The sequence below is a fragment of the Cricetulus griseus genome, chromosome 4 (genome assembly GCF_003668045.3).
Source record: "Cricetulus griseus strain 17A/GY chromosome 4, alternate assembly CriGri-PICRH-1.0, whole genome shotgun sequence".
NCBI lineage: Eukaryota > Metazoa > Chordata > Mammalia > Rodentia > Cricetidae > Cricetulus > Cricetulus griseus.
The window spans coordinates 205,122,706-205,142,808 of record NC_048597.1 but is presented as its reverse complement, the minus strand read 5'-3'; the positions used below and the strand labels follow the sequence as shown (position 1 = coordinate 205,142,808).

The following is a 20,103-nucleotide window of genomic DNA, read 5'->3' as shown; positions in this document are numbered from 1 at the left end:
TCCCCTTCTTCCCATTCAGAAAGTAATTAAAGATGTCAAGGGGGAAAGCATCAGAAATCATAACAGACAGCAAAATGGTGGCTTACACTCACTCAACAGTATCAATAATTATAATAAGTATAAGGAAGCTAATTTAATGGAAACTGCCAGAGTAAATGTTCTAACAAACAAGATCTTATGAAATGCTTTCTATTAACACGTGCATCCTAAATGGGAAAGCACAGATAGGTTGAAAGTAATTGGGTAGAGAAAAAGATGATGGCGTGAAAATGAGCAATAATCACAGTAGACTTCAGAACAGCTATTCCCCAGAATGATAAAAAGGCCTTCACAGGGAAAGGTCATGTCCTAAGTATGTGTACACCTGTTAACAGCTTGTTAAATATGTGTCAGGAAAGAGTTAAGACACAAATCCTAGCCAAGCAGTGGTGGCGCATGTCTTTAATCCTAGCACTAGGGTGGCAGAGGCAGGCCCATCTCTTATGAGTTCCAGACCAGCCTGGTCTACAAAGTGAGTTTTATGATTGCCAGCGCTACACACAGAGAAACACTGTCTGGAAAAAAAAAATCAAAACAAACAAAAAAGACAGACAAATCCACAATTATAAATTGAATATTTAAATACTTTTCTCTAAGTAATTATCAAAATATACCAAAAAAGAAAATCAGTAAAAATAGAGAAATTTGACCTTGATCTGATTCACAGGTGTGACACGTTACACCAAAGAGAATACACAATCTTTTTCAAGATAGTAACATTTACCAAACTAGACCAAATACTAAGTTTCAGTACACATCAGAAAGTTAACAGTGTACAAAATGTTCTCAGATAACATAATTAAAACACTATATCTAGAAATTCCCCCCTATTTGGAAGTTAATATGCTTCTAAGTGACCTACAGAGTAAAGAAATTCAGGAATACTTTTAAACTATAAATGATAATGAAAATAGGACAAACAACAAAGTTTGTAGAATGTATCTAAAGCAGTACTTAATGAAAATTACTGCATTTCTGTTAACAAGGAGAGTATCTCTCTCTCTCTCTCTCTTCCTCTTTCTCTCTCTCTCTCTCTCTCTTTCTCTCTCTAACATTTCATATATATATAGCAGGATATTTTGCATGCATATATGTCTGGTGCCTGGTATCCATGGAGGCTGGCAGAGGGCACCAGATACTCACTAACTAGAGTTATGAGTTTTTGCGAGCAGCAACACTGTGTTCTTAAACACTGACACATCTCTCCAGCCACAACAAGGAAAGTCTTTAAGACCTTGGGCTAGGCAAAGATTTCTTGCATATATCTGAAAGGTGTAATCCTGAAAAAAAAACTAACAAATTGGACTTGATCACAATTCAAGACAGGAGATCCCTGAGGCAAGTCAGCTAGCTAGCTAGACTAGCTGGAACTGGTGTGCTCCACACTCAGAGACCCTGCCTCGGTAAATAAACTGGAGACTTGTTGAGGAAAATACACTATGTCAACTTCGGGTATCCACCTGTATGAGCTTATAGGTTTACCTACACACGAGTACACTACATACACACACACACACACACACACACACACACACACACCACACACACACACACACACACACACACACACACACACGCTTAAGAAAAAGAAAAAAGAGACCATTAAGAAAATGAAAAGATGCCAGGCAGTGGTGGTGCATGCCTTTAATCTTAGCACTTGGGAGGCAGAGGCAGGTGGATCTTTTTGAGTTTGAGGTCAGCCTCGTCTACAGAGTGAGTTCCAGGACAGCCAAGGTTACACAGATACACAGAGAAACCCTGTCTCAAAAGAGAAAGGAAAGGATTTCACAGCAACTAAGGATAAATTCTTGGAAAAATTAAAGAATACATAAGACAAGACCAAATATTAGTAAAAATATGGAGGAATAGAAGCCTCCATACATTTCTAGTGTGGATGTAGTAGTACAGTCACTCTGGAAGGCAGTTTGGCAAGTTATTAAAAAGTTAACTGCGGCTGGCTGGGTGGAAGTTTAATCCCAGGTAGAGGAAGGTGGATCTCTGAGTTCAAGGCCAGCGTGGTCTACAGAGAGAGTTCCAAGACAGGCTCCAAAGCTTCATAGAGAAACCCTGTCTCAGAAAAAAAAAGTTAACTGTAAATGAGAGGGAAAGGAAAAACAAAATGGTCAACCATAAAACCATACATGTCCCATACTAGTTCTGTTCTTGGTTATTTATTCCAAATGAAATGAAAGCAGATTCCTAAAAAGACTTTCAGTGAGTGTTTAGGTGAGCATTATTTATAATAGCCAAAAACTGAAATCAACCTAATGTCCATCAACTGATGAATGTGTTCTATCCATGCAGTAGAACACTTTGTTTCTTTTACATTATGTTTTAATGATTTCCAGTGGTGTATCTATTTTCCAGATTTCTTTACCCAACGTAATTTCTTAGATAACCTTTTTCCTGGATTCATTATAATTTTACAGTAACCGTTACTTGAGGAATTTCCAAAATAAGTGAGTTTGTTATTTGTTTGTTGTATGTTGTTTGAGTCCTTACATGCACCAAAACATTTTTATTTTTGCTGTTGCATGAGCCTCATTTTTCCTCAGAACTTTAAGGGTATAAAACTCTGACCTATAGCCGTACCACCCTGAGTGCTCTATTCTCGTCTTATTTCAGAAGCTAAGCAAGGCCCCAGCCTACTTAGTGCTTGGATGGGAAATCACCTTGGAATAATGGGTGCTGTCGGCCTTAGAAAAAGATAGGAAGCAATGAAGGAAAGGATAGAATACTCCATTGTTTACTAGCTTCCATTGTTGCTGGTGAAATTTTTTATATCCATCTGATTTTCAGACTTTGATTCCTCTCTGAAAACTCTTGTATTATTTCTTTAGTCTTAAGTTTATGGCTTTCTTAGGGGCATTTAGTCACATGTCAACACTTCTAAGTCCTATGAGCCTAAACTTGTGCTCTTTTTCTGTGTCTTTTTGTTGTTATTGTTGGGGTTTTTTGGTTGGTTGGTTGGTTGATTTTTTTTTTCTTTGAAACTTCTTGGAAAATCTTGTTTCTAACATGTAGTTTACTCCCGTTACCATGGTTAACCGAAATTAGCCCTCACAGTGTAAGAACAGATAGATGTTCATGAGAATAGTGCTTTCTCTATGCTTGCAATATTGGAATTTGTCCCAAAATGAATAAATACAACAGTGTTAAGAATGTGGACATGTTTTGTATGTTTAACAAATCTAAAGAAAGAATATTTTTAAATTCTCTGGCTAGACGTTCTGATGTCCTGTGTAGATTGGTACCTAAAAAACTTAATGTTTTCTCTGCCCCCCAATTCATTACACTTCTGATTCCCTCAGATGTTACCCTGAATGCGTATCTCTCCTTTAGAATGCTGATTTTCCTCATTTGTTTGGTAATTGCCTTAGCATTTTGCTCATCTTTGTGTTTTATAGTCCATTCATCTACTTAAGGGCTTAGTAACATACCCACAATGATCACAAGGGAGGGGCGGGTTATGGCATTGCACTATTCTGCAACCCAGCTTGCAGCCCTGTGGGTGTTTGGCCTAGCTCTTCCAGATGTCTCTCATCTGTCAATCATCCTAATATGTCTGAGTCTCTAATTCAGTCCTCTGTGTCCACTGGCTTGAAGCTCTCCCAAGTACTGCTGCCTGTGAATTCCATCAGCTACTCTCTTTCTGCCCTACCTGTATCCTCATAACTTTATGTGCTTCCATGTTGTCCCCATGTATGAGTGGTACTAATTGAATGTAAATGTTATTTCCACAGGGAAATTCTCCTTAACTGCCCAATTTCAAGTAACTTACTAGTTACATTCTATTACTTCACTTCAATTTATGTTCATCATAGCATTCATCTATAGTTAATAGTTCTCCAATATCCCCCAATGTGGTTGTTATTGGATAAAAAAAGAAACTGCTAAATTAAAGCAACCTGTATACTGTAGAGAGATGCTGAACTCAGAATAAAAACTAAGATATGTATTTTTAAAAAAAAAAAATAGTTCTCTACCAGTCTTTTCAGAACTCAATTCTACTAAGAATTCGTTTTTTTTTTAGTTTATTGCTCAGTCTTAAATTATTAGGGCAGTGTCTGGCATATAATAGACATTTAGTATATATCTTTTAAAAATATGTGTCATATCTATTTGAATTACCTTAAATTTTAGGACTTGTGCCAGGACACTGACTGAGCAACTATTTTGTATTAATGTTTTATTTGTACAGCAACAACAAAAACACAATTAACTAAACACTGCTCTTTGCCAAAAAAAGGTCTCAGCATTAATTATTTGAACAGTATAAAATAGAATGTTTTTAACTTCCTATATTTCAGCCCATACATCCTAAAAGAAAAGCTTGAGGAAGAAATAAAAACAAAGCTTCGATGCTGTAAAAACACCATCACAAAATGACTAGAAGTCCAAAGCTTCTACAACTGTATGAGACATAAGTAACCCCAAGCTATAATGACGTGCATCACCTTATGTCATGTTAGCAGGAGCCCCTTTAACAAACTCAAATTCCCTTGCCTACATTTCAAAACCCTTAAATGGTTAAGGATTCACTGTGCTGAATAAAACTTTTATGTTTACCTCCAGCTTCTCTTAAAGTAAACTTTGTAGTATTAACTAGTCAGCTGAGCAGTATGTGAAGTTACAGAGAATTTTGTAGTTTAAAAACATGTTTTAGGTCTGGCAGGATAAGTCAGTAGGTAGAGGTACTTGCCACCAAGATTGACAACTGAGTTCAGTGTCTGAGAAGCACTCGGTAGAAGGAGAGAACTGACTTCTGTCAGTTGTCCTATGACCTCTATACATGTGCTGTAGTTCATGTACATGCACCTACACACACACAATAAAATAAAATGTAAGTTAGAAAAATTTGAACAAGGCTGGGCGTGATGGCACATGCCTTTAATCCCAGCACTCAGGAGGCAGAGGCATGTGGGTCTCTTTGAGGTTCAGGCCTTAGATAGAAACCTGAGGCCAACCTGTTCTTCATACTGAGTTCCAGGACAAGCCAGTGCTAGATAGAGAGATCTTGTCTCAAAAAACAAAGTAAATAAAAAATAAAATTTAAGATCCAGAGCTGGATAGTTGGCTCAGTGGTTATCTTAGTTTGGGTTTCTAATACTGGGAAGAAACACCATGACCATGGCAATTCTTATAAAGGAAAACATTTGAGTTGGGTGACTTACAGTTCCAGAGGTTTAGCACATTATCATGGTAGGGAGTATAGTGGCATGCAGTCAGACATGGTACTAGAGAAGGTACTAGAGAAGATGTAGGAACTACTCTACATCTTGATTCATAGACAACAGGAAGTAAACTTGGTGCAGCTTGAGCATATAAATGAAACCTCAAAGCCTGCCTACACAATGACACACTTCCTCCCACAAAGCTGTGCCTACTCCAATAAGCCACGCTTCCTAATAGTGCCACCCCTATGAGTTTATAGGGACCAGTTACATTCAAACTGCCACAGTGGTTAAAAGTACTTTGTTTGTTTGTTTGTTTGTTTGTTTGTTTGTTTGTTTTGGGGGGAGTGTTTCAAGACAGGGTTTCTCTGTAGCTTCAGAGGCTGTCCTAGAACTAGCTCTCGTAGACCAGGCTGGTCTTGAACTCACAGAAATCCGCCTGCCTCTGCCTCCTAAGAGCAGGGATTAAAAGGATGCACCACCTCTGCCCGGCAAGTACTTGTTTTTATAGTGGACCCGATTCAATTCCTAGCATCCACATGGTGGCTTGAAACTATCTGTAAATCCAGTCCCAGGGGATCCAAAGCTGCCTTCTGACCTTTGAGGGCACTGGGCACATATGTGGTACACATATATACATTCGGGGAAGCACTCATGCACATAAAACAATAAAATTAAGCATGTTTTAGGGGTAGAGATACAGGTCAGTGCTTAGGGCACTTGCCTAATGTGCATCATGCCTTGGGTTTGGTTCCCTGCACATGTGTACACACCAAATGTTTTTGTTTTGAAGGATAATCCTTTAATTACATGTTAAGTTGACAAAACAAAAGAATCTAATAGTCATATTACTGCTTAGGTCAACTCCCATGCCTGGGCCTCTCAGTGGGTCTTTATCACTAGAACATTAGTCCTTTCCGCTTCTATATAATTAGTGTTACAAATTTGTAACAGCATAGAAAATAATTTTGTATATAGAGATCAAATTTATTCACATGCTTTTCTTTGAAAATATTTTCATCTATATAGAAAAAGGAGAGGGCATTTTATAGAACTCAGTCAAAATTCCTGTTTTATATTATTAGATGCAAAACATCCAGAAGGCTACTGTAGATGTATATGCTTCTTCCAGCAAGTGGAATTACCCTTACAGAATTAACATCTTACCTTTGTAATTATTACAGTAATTCTTTTAATTTTGTCATCATTTATTTAGGCAAAGATCCAATTTACACTATTCCAGTGAAAAACATTCTTGCAGTGGAAAAACTGGAAGAAAGCTCTTTCAACAAGAAAAATGTAAGTTGTATAAGTATTGAAAGCATTTTAAATTGTTGTATATAAATTATTTTAGTATTTGTCACTCAGATCTCTAATTTCCCAACTTACGTCTACTATTGGCAGTCACCAGGATGGCATCCCTGGTCCTTGTTATCTCCTCACTACTTTGTCGTTCCTCAGCCTTCCTCCTACATCTCAGATTACTCCTCTTTGTTCCTATTCAGATAGTGGACTTTCCTTTGGACCTGTATGACATCTACAATTTATATTGTTCTACTACTTAGTGCCATCAACTAAGATAGATACTATGACCACAGCAACTCTTAAAGAAAAGCATTTAATTGTGTGGCTTACAGTTCAGAGGTTCAGTCCATTATTCATGGTGTAGGACATGGTGGCATGCAGGCACACATGGTGCTGGAGAAGTAGCCAAGAGTCCTACGTCTTGCAGGCAACTAGAAGTGGTATGTCTCACTGGGAGTGGCTTGAGCATAGGACACCTCAGAACCCATCCCCACAGTGACACAGTTCCTCCAATAAGACCACACTACTCCAACAAAGCCACACCTCTTAAAGGGGCAATTTTCCTTCAAACTACCACAGGCACTGACTTGCTTAGAGAGTAACAACTCTTTAAGATACATTAGCAGACATTTCTTAGCGAAGCAACCAGGTTTCTTTCTAAGTACTTACATATTCCATTTGTGTACTATGTGTTGGTTTTAAGGTTTTTTTAACTTTTTGTCTTTATTACCAATGAAGATGTTCCAAGTGATACATACAGAGAAAACACTCTACGTCCAAGCAAATAACTGTGTGGAAGCTAACGAGTGGATAGATAAGCTGTGCAGGGTGAGCAGATGCAACCACAACAGGCTCAGTTCTTTTCACCCTTCCGCATATCTCAATGGAAACTGGCTCTGCTGCCAGGAGACAAGTGAAAATACACCAGGCTGCAAGCCATGTACTGCGTAAGTTCCTTTCTGATGAAAGCAGTAGCTATTCAAAATGTCTGTACATACAGTGGATATGGATGTGAAAACAAGCTAAGTCAAAGAAGCTATACATAAAGGCCACATATTGTTTGAAAATACTTCTATAAAAGGTATCTAAAAGGGCTTGGGTTGTTGCCTAGTTGTTACATGATACACACAAGTACTTTGGTTGGATCCTAGTACCACAAAAAATAAATAAATAGAATAAGTAAATTCATAGACACATAATGTAAATTAGTGGTGGCCAGGGACTGGATGGATGGGAGAATGGAGACTGACAATGAGTGCAAAATTTCTTTTGTGGGTGATAAAAATATTCTGAAAATATTAGTGGTTGTACGTGTCTGGGGGTGGGAGTTTAGATGTAGCACAGGTTTGAGGGCCAGATTAAAGGTTGATGGTAGAGCATTTGCCAAATATGAGCAGTGATCTGCTCCATCATCAACACCATTAAAAGACAAGTCAGCATCTGAAGCCTGAGCGAGATAAGAAGGGCTAGAGAGATGGCTCAGTAGTTAATAGCACTTACTGCTCTTGCAGAGGATCCAAGTTTGGTTCCCAGCACCCACATTAAGCAACTCTCAACTACCTACATCTCCAACTCCAAGGTATCCAAAGCCTGTGGCTTCCTCAGGCACCTGCACTTAAATGCACACACTCACAAATACACACAATTAAAAATAATAAAAATAAAATCTAAAATTAAAGAAGTCCACTAAACATTCTGTTTTAGATATTATGGAATAGCCATTGTTGCCATTGTTTTTGTGAAGAACCATAGGTTATAAAAATGATTTTATTGGGACTGGAGAGTGGTTAAGAATGCTTGCTGCTCTTGTAGAGAACCTCAGTTCAGTTCCAGAAGCTGTGGAACTCCACCTCCAGGGAATCTGATGCCCTCTTCTAGCCTCTGTCTGTACCCACACATGTGCACAGATACACACACACATACACATTAAAAAGTTATTTTACTTCCAAATCCTCTTCAGTATGACCCTGTTTAATTATCTCAGAAACTGATTTCTGAGGTCCCTTTTTCCAAAGTTCTAAATCTAGTTTTAGTCTAAATTCATCAAAAATTTTTTGTCATGGTAACAAAGAAAATTTTTCCAATGTCTTTAATTTTCTTTTTATCATAGAGGTATCCCTGCAGACATCCAGATAGATATCGATGAAGACAGAGAAACTGAAAGAATTTATTCCCTTTTTACCCTCAGTTTACCTAAGCTGCAGAAAATGGAAGGTAAACAGACTCTACTTTTATAAAACCATGATCTTTTATTACTAATTTCTGAAGTATTCCTTTGATTTGAAAAAAATTGAAAATATTTATAGATTTACTAAATTACTGATAATGAAGTTCACAAACCATCAAAAGGGGCTGTTGATGAAATAAAGATACTGTTCTTATGTAAATGTGGTGGTTCTGTTTAGTAAAATTGTTATATACTATAGTCAAAATCTCTCTTAAAAACCTCAAAATTTTTTTTAATTATACTACAGATTACATTTGTGGAATTTAGTTTTCTGATCATATTTCACTGCCCCTTACAGAGGCTTGTGGAACTATAGCAGTCTATCAAGGGCCACAGAAAGAGCCTGATTATTGTAACTTCACAATTGAGGATTCTGTTACGACCTTTAAGACAATCCAGCAAATAAAAAGCATCATAGAGAAGCTAGATGAGCCTCATGAGAAATACAGAAAGAAAAGATCAAGTAGTGCAAAATATGGAAGCAAGTAAGTGTCCCCAGGCTCCTGCTCCCTGTCCCCTGCTCCTCAGCCCATGCTCATTCAGTTCTGCTGTCATTGCATGACGTGGTGCTGGACTTGACGACTGCTTTGAATGTCAGGCTCGGTGGTAATTTGCTCCTTGAATGATTAGTAGCTCTTTTCTCTTGTTTTTTGCCTCTCTATTTCTCACAACACCTTACATTTATAATGAATACCAAACAAGCAAGCTGTGACAGTGCATGAAAGCCTTCGGTAGTTGATTCCAAGTGCTTTATCTCAGACACGGAAGGAAAGATGGGTAAGGACAGCAGCAGCCGACACACACTGGGAGCTTGTGACCCCCAGGATGCCACACTCAGCGCTGGACACCCCGTCATTCACATTACTCCCAGTAGCCAGTAACAAACTCCTGAGGGAAGTTCATAGTCTCACCAGTCAAGACCAGGCTTATACAGACAGTTAATGCAGGAACTAGGCACTGTCATTGGGAGCTGTATAGCACTAAGGTAATCTAAATCTTGCAGCTTTTCTATTAGGGTACCAGATTAGGCACAGAAGTTCAGAGCCCCGCTTTCTTTTCTAAGATAATGTTCACAGACAGAAAAAGAAAAGAAGCTTGTCTAGAGTAGCCCCCAGCCCTCCCTGACACACAGGACTCCACTGTGACCAGGGTCCTGCTAGTAACAGTGAGTTGGAAGGTTTGCTTCCTGGACCAGCAAATAACTGTTTTCCAGTGTATGCTCCTCTGTCATTCAGCTCATAACAGCCTAGCATGGTTTCCTTCCCACTTTATATGTAGAACACCATTAGTGGGAAGACTTTGAATCTTTGTTGCACTATTTTAACTAGTTTTTGAAAATTATGTCAGTATTTTTGTATTTCTGAATACGAAAAATCAGTTTTATTGGTATAAATACATTCTTCCTGAAGAGAAGCTTATTATATTACAAAGGTTGTATTGTAAACATCCTAATTCTGTATTTTCCTCATTATATAGTTGAATCTCTTCCAACAAGAGTTAGTCTAATTTTCCTGGAGCCCTTCATAGTTCCTAGCCAAGATTTGGCCATCAATAAGTAGTACCTCACCACCAGGCATGGTGGCACATGCCTTTACTCCCAGCACTTAGGAGGCAGAGGCAGGCAGTTCTGAGTTCAAGGCCAGCCTGGTCTACAGATGAGTTCCAGGATAGTCAGCTATTACACAGAGAAACCCTGTCTTGAAAAAACAAAAACAAACAAAGTATCTTATCATTTATACCTGCCTCGCTTTATTTTTCTCTATTAAAAAATGCCAGCTCAGCTGCTGGTGGTATTCTTGCTTACTGCCCAGCCAACTGCCCCTTGCAGTGTACTTTACACATCTGTTTTCTTTCTTTAATATTTTTTGGGGGGTTGGCGCTGAGAAAATAGCTTAGTGTTAGTGTGGTTGACTAGCATACAGCACTTGGGGAGGGGGCAACAGCAAACAATCAAATCGTCTTACACTAAATACTTTTGCTTATTTTCTTTTCCTATACCATCATGTGAGCTCCATGAATTATGCATCTGTCTTGTTCAGTACTGTATGCTTAGCTTCTAGAATATTGCCTAAAGTAGTTAAGTGATCAGAAATACTTGTTGAATTAATAAAGCAAGATAGTATATGAGAGATCAAGGAAAATTAGAAGTGCTTGGTGGGTTCTGAATATGTCACATTTATTTTGTATATCTTAAAGAGTAATTTTCTCTTACTGTTTTGTAGGGAAAATCCAATTGTTGGGAAAATATCATAGTTTGGCCAACTGATGGAGAACTGGAAAATATTCTTTTTCATGGAGTTTTTTAATTCACCCAATTTTGTTCAGAGTATGTAAGAGCAGACATTGACTTTGATGACACCTGCTTTCACATTGTATTTAATATTTAATGGTTGGAATTAACTGTTTGGGAATTCTGATATCGATGAGTTTATTACTAGAGAATTTGAAACCCAAGATTTCCTTCAAATCCAAGTCACTGCAACTTCTTTCTGATAGAATCTTTCTAAGGAAGGTTCCTGAGAAGCTTTGTAACAAAGGGAGTACTTCATAGTAAGGGGCCATCCCTACTTGTAGCACTGTATTGTGTGGACTCATGTTCACTACCGTTAGTGCCTGCTCAATACTGCCAACATTGTGTTGTACTAGAAAATCCCAGTCCATTGTCCATTCAGAGTTCATCTGGACTTACCTCTCTAAAAAAGAAAAAGAAGAAAAAACAAAAACAGAGACCTTTTTCCTCTGTTGTGTTAGCCATTACAGGTCATAGAGACAGAGATGAAGACCTCAGAACACCATTGAAAGTTGGTGGATGTTTTGCCTGGTCACAGGTGTAAGAGTACTCAGATAGATATCAGGGAATGTGTGCTTCTGTGTGCACCATGTTTACATTTGGAATGAGTGATAGCAGATGAAATAAAATGAGACCACTAATGTTTTTCATTTTTTTAAATATCAGGTACTCATTTTCTTAATTTGAGGATTCAGTTTAACATTACTCCTGAAGGCATCTCTTCCCAACCAGAAGAGAATGGCGAGGGTGGTGAGAAAATCATTTGACCTTGCCTGCTGTTTCATGTCATAATAAGGGTGTATAAGGGTACCCTCCATATAGTGTTAGGTCCTGCTCTAACTCGAGAACAGTCACTTGGCGCACTTTAATAATCTGGCACATTCCAGATTGTAGTTTAGATACTCCATGGTATCTATCTTTTATGATCAGTTGAATGATCAGTGTTTAAGCCTAGAACAGTGCTTTCCTGAAAATGTTTATATTTTATTGCTGTTTCCTTATTGACTGCTAACCAAATGAAATTAGCGTCAGCAATTGTTGAAATCCTGTTTTTCCTTACTCTACTTGGGTCCTAAAAACCATAACTGTAAATAAGAAGTTGAAGCAAGTGCCACCCTGGAGAGGAGTGATGCACTTGGCTTCATCAGTATTAAAACCATGGTACTTACTTGTCTTTTTTTTTAATTCAGAACATTTTCTAAGTGTGGTACTTTGAACCTTGGGGTATTTACATATGTTCCTGTTGAAAACTGTGACTTATTGGTGTAAGTCTAACTAGCTGTGATTTTTCTATTTGGTTCAGCTTAAGATGTATTTCAGAATATATTTGCCAATTATGTTGTTGCTAGGTAATTCTTTTTACATTGTTACTAGGTAATTATTTTTAAAGATTTTTAACACAGACTTGTCCCATAAAAAATCATGACTGAAAAATGTATTTTTCTAAATGACTTTTGTTGTTAGTTGTCTTTTCTCTTTGCTCTTTTGGGGAGCCCACCACCCAGCTCCCAAATTAATCACATGGAGACTTACTATCACTTATAACTGTCCAGCCTTAGCTTGGCTTATTTCTAACCAGCTTTTCTTAAATTATCCTGTCTACCTTTTGCCTATGGGCTTTTTCCTTTTCTTATTTCTGTAATCTTATTTCACCCTTACACTGTGGGTGGCTGGGTGGTTGGCCCCTTCTTTTCTTGTTCTTGATCTCTCTTGCTTCCCGATCCCTCTTTTCCTCTTATTTATTCTCTCTGCCTGCCAGCCCCACCCATCTTTTCTCCTGCCTTGCTATTGGCCATTCAGCTCTTTATTAGACCAATCAGGTGTCTTAGACAGGCAAAGTAACAGCTTCACAGAGTTAAACAAATGCAACATAAAAGAATGCAATCCATCTTTGCATCATTAAACAAATGTAACACATCTTAAAGTAATATTCCACAACAGACTCGGGCAAGAATCATGCTTAGTTGTAACTCCAGACCCATGCTAAAGTTCAAAACAGTCCTTTAAATCTGACAGACTTAGAGATCCCATTAACTACACTGTGTTGTAGATGTTTAAAAAAAAAAAAAAAAAAAAAAAAAGTAGCCACTTAATACATTTCTCATGAAATTCCTATTTAGATTCTCCAAAATGTCTACCTAAAAAGGACCAGTGGTCCAGATAAAAGAGTTCAAGACTCTTTAGTGGTTTTAAATCTTCTGTCGGTTGTTTTGTTGGGGTTTTCTCTCCTCCCAAGAGGAACTGTTTCCTAGCCTTTCCTTGTTGTTGTTTTGAGACAAGGTCTCACTATATACCCCTGGGTGGCATGGAACTTATAGAGATCTACCTGCCTCTGCCTGGAAGATCCACTTCCTAAGTCCTGAAAGTAAAAGCATGGTCCACCTCATCCAACACCCCTAACATTTCTAATATCAAATTCCCAATTACAAATATTTTTAAAGATCATAGTATCAAAAGGGCCAAAGGTATATACATGTATAACTGTTTGAGAGCTCAGTCATCTAGTTCTATTATTTATGTGACCCTTTAAACAGCCAAATGGACAGGAATTAATTGGCCAGTTTGGCACAGTGTAAAAAGAGAACTATATATATCTTTCCTTAGATGAAGTCTTTTCCAGTCAGAAATCATGTCCACAGGACCTTACGACAATCAAGACCCTCCAGGGGCCTACTTTGCTCTGTGCTCTTGAGTACTGTGAGTCTTAACTTCATGATCTCCTCATTCTACCTTTTACAAAGAGCATTTGAAAAAAATATATGGCAGCTCACCTCTCCCTAAAACCTGGAGACCCCAGAAAAGACAGAAGATGATGGGGGAGATGATGGATGCTCACTAGCTCTGAGCTGTGTCCATCCACTCAGTGTGGTGACGTGTAGTATGTTTTGTTTAGCTTTGTTTTACATCGTCATCTGATAAGACAGTGGGCAATAGCAAAGGTCTTTACTCCCAGGAATATAACTTATCAAATCAAACTACTTTGTTTACCAAAGAAACATTTTTTAATTTCACGGGTAATAACAAAGAGTCAAAACTGGGCTCTCGTTTTACCAACAGAAAGCATCACATGACTGATGGCTGTGGCTTTTGTTTGTGTTTCCAAGACCTGATTTCATTCTTTTACTGGAAAAGCTCATTCAAGCCATGTTTTAAAAAACAGATTTCTTTTAAATGAATGCACCTTCTAATTTGCTTTATGTACTGTTGAATGGCCTATAAAGACAGACTCAGCAGAGCTTTCTAGTGTCCTTACATATGTGACAAATACAAAACTCATTCTAGAGTTAAATTACTGATCTTGATTGATTTTTAACCTGGGAATTAATATGTTGCTAGTAAATACTGGTTTTTACAGTGTCTAGTTTGAAAATGTAAGTTATCAAGACGTAATATAGTGAATTTGTGTAACCATGTTGTATTGTTGAGAATGTATTTTTATTTAAATTTTATTTTCTTATGAAGAGTATTATAAAAATTAAAACCTTTTGTAACTGTCGTTTGAAAATAACTCAAATAAAGTACAAGAAGCCTGTCTGTTCTTTGTGAGACATTACTTAAAATCTCTGCTCCTTGCCTATTGTGGGTGATATAATACAGGAAGACTCCAGCAGCAGCGTCTGGGAAGCCCCGCTGTGCTTTGCTTGCACTTGACCAGGCCACATCCTTAGTTATTATTTGTTCACCAGACATCTCTCTGTGACCTTCAGCATTCGTCAGTGCAGGGAACCATGGGAGAATATGTTCCACTCTTGTCTGGGCAAGCAGCTCAGAGCTAAACCTGTTCAACGTTTTTTTTTTTTTTTTAAGATTTTATTTATTTATTATATATACAATGTCCTACTTGCACATTTGCCTGCACGTCAGAAAAGGGAAGAGGGCACCAGATTTCATTACAGATGGTTGTGAGCCACCATGTGGTTGCTGGGAATTGAACTCATGACCTCTGGAAGAGCAGCCAGTGCTCTTAACCTCTGAGCCATCTCTCCAGCCCCCTGTTCAACTTTTTAAAGAAGGCCTTTCTGCTCTTAAAAAAACAAACAAAAAAACAGAACAAACAAACAAAAAAAACACAGCATTAAAGTCTCTGATGACTTAGATCCTACACTGACCACTTAGGTACCCATCGCTGCCTGTCTGTATCCATCTGAATGTTAGTTAGCATTTGGCCATGTTGTGCTGTGTTGACAAGTTAATCTCAAGAATACATGTCAGCTGCCCCAAAGACTAGGCTAGAGATGACTCAGACTCCCACAGGAGAGCTAGATCTTTCTGTTTTGGTTTTTGAGACAGGGTTTCTCCGTGCTGTTTTTGGAGCCTATCCTGGAACTTACAGTTAGACCAGGCTGGTCTCGAACTCACAGAGATCCACCTGCCTCTACCTCCCGAGTGCTGGGGTTAAAGGCGTGCCACCCAGCCAGGAGAAGTAGATCTTAAGATCTTTTCCTATGCTCCTCAGAATCCCTGAACACCCATAAATAAACACAACAGCTCCTGTGACTCCCTGGGAATTTTAAGATTAACGAAGAAGGATGGGGGGGGGATGATTCTCTCATGCTAGCCCTGTGTGAACTAAAACTTGTAATAAACAGGGTTTTTGTTGTTGTTTTTTCTTCCTATAACAGTTCTGGCTGTCCTGGAACTCACTGTAGACCATGCTGGCCTCGAACTCACAAAGATCTGCCTCCTGAGTGTTAGGAGTAAAGGCATGCGGCATCATCACCAGCCCCAGTATTCTTTCTAATAGTTTATTCTCAGGGCAGGTGTTGGTTGGGTGTTTTGTTTCAGTTTTGTTAATTCTTACGTAGCCATTGGTTAGCCTTGAACTCCTCTCTGTACTCCCAGTGCTGGTATTAAAAGTATGCATCACCATGCCTAGCTCTTCTTCCTGATTAAGTATGCTGTTCTTTAAAGGAGGGGAGCCATACTTTACATTTCTTTTTCCAACATACATGATTCCAAAGTGAAAAAAGCCTAAGCTAAGCTGAGTTGCTTTCTACTCCACTTAGGTGCCAGGTGCTACACTCCTCTGCAAGCTCTTTACACAATGACTTTTTGGATGATTGGATATTCTTAAATAAACTGACCAGTATCCTTTTATCTTAATTTTTCATATGTATCATATATATGATCATATATCATGATTGAATTGGTCTCCAGAAATTAAGGATGGATCAACATCTGCAAATCAGCCAGTGTAATAAAGCACAGATGACTCAGTACAGAAAATTATACATATGTTGATAAAGTTTTCAAACCAAGTAAGGAAGGAACATAAAGTCAGTATACAACAGACTGATAGCTAAATAAGGAAAAACTGAGTGAGAGAGCATGTCCATTCTCATGCTTCAGAATGGTGCTTGAAACTAGCCAGAGCAATAGGAAGAAAGAGAATATAAACAAGAAAAAGATAAAATCTAAAAAGCCCTTAACAGTCATGAATCAGAGTTGCTATTGTAGAAATGGACATAACTAATTTACATATTCAGTACAGTCCCTATTAAAATTCCAATGAAATTCTTCCCGGGAGTAAGGGGGAGGAAATCCCAACTGTAAACAAAAGTTCCCCTAATAGCCAAAGCAATGTGAAGATAGAGAAGCAATGCAGATAGAATAATGCTCCATTTCATATTCTACAACTGTGCCATAGTAACCAAACCAGCATGGAGCCTGGCACAAAACAATGTAGACCAATGGAATAAAGGGCTCAAAAATAAACTCAGGAAATTATAATGGTATGATTCTTGACCAAGATGCCAGAAAAGCTTAACAGAAAAAAGTTTGGTACTGGGAAAACTGAAAAGCCTGCAGCAGAAGCCCTAATGTAAGGCTTCACAGAGCTGCAAGGTAGTTAGTGCCTTTGTCCTCAGTGGGAGATGCTACCAGCCCCACTGTCCATCCTCCAATTGGGAGATACCTTAAGAGACACCGAGAGTAGGAATGAGGAAGCCAGATACAGGAGTGGAAAGTAGTTTGTGGACCAGCCCAGCTCAAAGCCACCACCTAACACTAGACAACCCAAGAATGTTCTGAGGTGTGAGGGCCCAGTAGGAAGTATGGGGGGACAGCCACACCAGGCATCAGTAACCTGGGGCATGGGCCACAGCCTGAGGTGGCAGATGCATTGGGTGGCAGCCCTGTGTGCGTCCTGGGAGGCACGCTGCTTCCAGAGCAGGGCACTGTGGCACAATGGGGCCAAGTCACCCCTGGCCTTGGGCTGCCAGCTGTGCAGCTCCACTCAGCTCCCTTCTTAACGGGCTGGCTGAACTTGTGCCCTTGTCCCCAGGCCTCAGCCAGAATGTACTTGTTATCAACATTTCCCCCAAGCTCTGAGGATTCGCCAGCCTGTGGACACTCTCCCAGGCCACCACCTTTCTCTAGCTCAGTCTTGGGCACCAGGCTTAAACACCCAAAGCTTGGCAAGTTCAGACAGCCACAGAATCTACATTAAACCCCTCCCACGTCTGGGTGTGGGACCAGGCAGGTAATTCCCTGAGTGTGGCCCTGTGCCTAGTAAAAGTAGCCTATTATTTATTTGTCTATTTATTGATTTATTGAGACAGGATCTCACTAAATAGGCTTGGCTGGCCTGGAACTCATCATGTAGACTAGGCTGATCTCAAATTCACAGATACCCTCCTTGCCTCTGCCTCTGCCTCCTGAGTCCTGGGATCAAAAGCTTGGACCACCACACCTGGCCTAGAGTGACCCACCTTATTAAACTGTGAACAATTCCCTTCTCCAACCTTGCACCTGTCCTAGAGTGACTGACCTTATTAAACTGCAAACAAATCCCTTCCGCAACCTTTGCAAGCCAGTTTCCCAGCCATGGCTTACACTTTTGGAGCTTTGGAAAGAGATGCATTAGGCTAGTTTTCAAAGTGAGGCCCCAGCCACACCTGAGCACTTACTAGAGGGGCAGCCCTTAAAGCCAACCCAGGCAACCTGGGTCAACAGAGGGCCCAGCGAGAGTCTCTGTAATGTGCACTAGTGGGGTTCAGAGGCTCTTCAGGTTGAAGAGCCCCTGCATGAGCCATTCGAAGCTGGTCTGGAAAGGTGGCTGGCCGTGGGTGGCAAACCGTGGGCAACCAGCCTGGACTTGGTAGCCACTGAGGAGGGAACCCAGCCTTGTCCCCATTGTCCCACTGGGGGAAGGCAATTCCTGGAAGCGCAGGTTCTTCTGACTTTGGAGGCGTGGACACCGGGAGAGAAGGCTGAAGCTGTGTCCATGTGGCAAGGAGCCATCCAAGATAAGAAATTAAAGTTCCCCAAATATTATTGTTGAGCATACTCAGGACAGCTCTAGCGTGGTGCCTTTTACACAAATATTGTCAGTCACAGTAAGCATGTTGATCTTCTTTTACCTTCGGCAAATAAGGAAACATCTGTGGCGCTGCTGCTGTTTGTTTATTTTTGAAGGAGCTTCGTAATGGTGGAAATATTTCGTACAAGATTAGAGAAGCCTGGGGCTAAAGCCATGCCCCTGAGGCAGAGTGAGGCGTTAACTGGTAAATAATGTAGACATTCCCTTCTAATTAAGACCTCAGTGCGTGAATCCTTACATTTTTAAGTGTCAAGATCACAGCCATCTGGCCTCTCAATAAAATACAAGGTTTCCCTAGTGGGAAAGGAAGCCAGACTTGACAGAGGGTGTTTGGCCCACCAGCCTCAAATGACAGTGCCATTTTTGTGCCTGTTTCCTCATTGCTTCTCTGAAGCTGAGAGAAGCCACAGGTGGCTGTGGACTCAGACTTTCAGTCTTTTCTTGAGCAGCCTTTCTGTGTGGATTCCTAACTGCGGTGCCGGACAATGCTGCCAGAAACTGCTCACCTAAAAATTTTGTGGACCTTCATGATACACATCTAATGCAAGCAAGACGGGCTCATTGGGGTGTGAAGACATCACAGAAAGTGGAACAGTTCGGGGAAGAGCATTGTGAAGCCTGCAGACGTGGCTCAGTGCTTGCCCAGCATGTGCAAAGTCCTGAGTTCAAATCCCCATCTCTCCAGAAAAAAATGAGCAGGGGCATAACAGCAAAACTTGACACCAAAGTGGGAAGTGTGTGGCCCGTGTTCATTGTCATCGTCGTACCCCCCACACACACACACACACACACATTCTTGGTTTTCTTTTATTCTATTTTATTTATTTATTTATTTTTTTTGAGACAGGGTCTCTTTCTCTACGTGGTCCCAGCTGGTCTAGAACTCATGATCCTCCCTCATTCTGGGATTACAGGCTTGCACCACCTCCCAAGCTTCTGGATTTCTTTCTGGAGAAAGGCAAGATAGAGAAGAAGGGTGTTTGGAATGAATGTCTTCACGATTGGACTGAGAAACAAAAGCACACTTGCCCACAGACACTTGAAAACTAAAGTTTAGACAGTTTTATTGCCAACATTCAGAAAGGGTGGGAACAGAGTTTACTTCCCAACAACCTAGCCCCACCCCATAACCTTCTGGGGGCTTCAGTCTGAAGTGGCCAGCTGCCTCGCTTCACTGCCTCGGGTGTTCCAGTGTTGCCTCCTTCACTGCTCCAGATGTGAGGCTTTAGCGAACCAGGCCTGAATTCAGAGCACAGGTGCAGTGCCTCCTTCACCCCACTCCATCCCCAGGTGGCCCCAAAAGCAACCTGTAAATGTGCCACTCTCAATTTTCTGTTTTCACCCAACCACCAGTCATCCCTATGTTCTGACTGCATTCCCTTAAAAAAAAAAAAATAGCTGTTTTTGTTTATTATGTACTGGGGATTGAGCCAGGTCTTTGTGGGTGCTAGGCAAGTGCTCTACCACTGAGCCATACCCCCAGCTATATATACTTTTTTTTTTTTAATGAAATACTTGGCCAGGCAGCGATGGTTTAAGCCTTAATCCCAACACTCAGGAGGCAGAGGCAGGTAAATCTCTGTGAGTTTGAGGCCAGCCTGGTCTACAGAGTGAGTTCCAAGACAGCCAGAATGGTTATACAGAGAAACTCTGGGTGTGGGGGAGAGAAATTTTTGAATGATAATACAAGGCTTTGGTGTTACTCTTGAGGAGGGAGGGGGGTGAAACAGCCCAGTTCTAATGCTAG

At 40.0% G+C, this 20,103-nt stretch overlaps 1 protein-coding gene across 2 annotated transcripts in view; it reads left to right on the top strand.

Annotated features, from left to right (window-relative positions):
• The window catches only part of Rasa2 (RAS p21 protein activator 2), a 98,506-nt gene extending 83,937 nt beyond the window's left edge, over positions 1–14,569 (top strand). For both annotated transcript variants that reach the window (XM_027410908.2, XM_027410907.2), the window contains exons 20-24: positions 6,430–6,512; positions 7,257–7,465; positions 8,629–8,732; positions 9,044–9,230; positions 10,968–14,569. In XM_027410908.2, coding sequence (XP_027266709.1) covers positions 6,430–6,512; positions 7,257–7,465; positions 8,629–8,732; positions 9,044–9,230; positions 10,968–10,998 — 614 coding nt within the window. In that variant the 3' untranslated portion in view covers positions 10,999–14,569. The remainder of the gene's footprint in view (positions 1–6,429; positions 6,513–7,256; positions 7,466–8,628; positions 8,733–9,043; positions 9,231–10,967) is intronic.
• Positions 14,570–20,103: the final 5,534 nt, after the last annotated feature.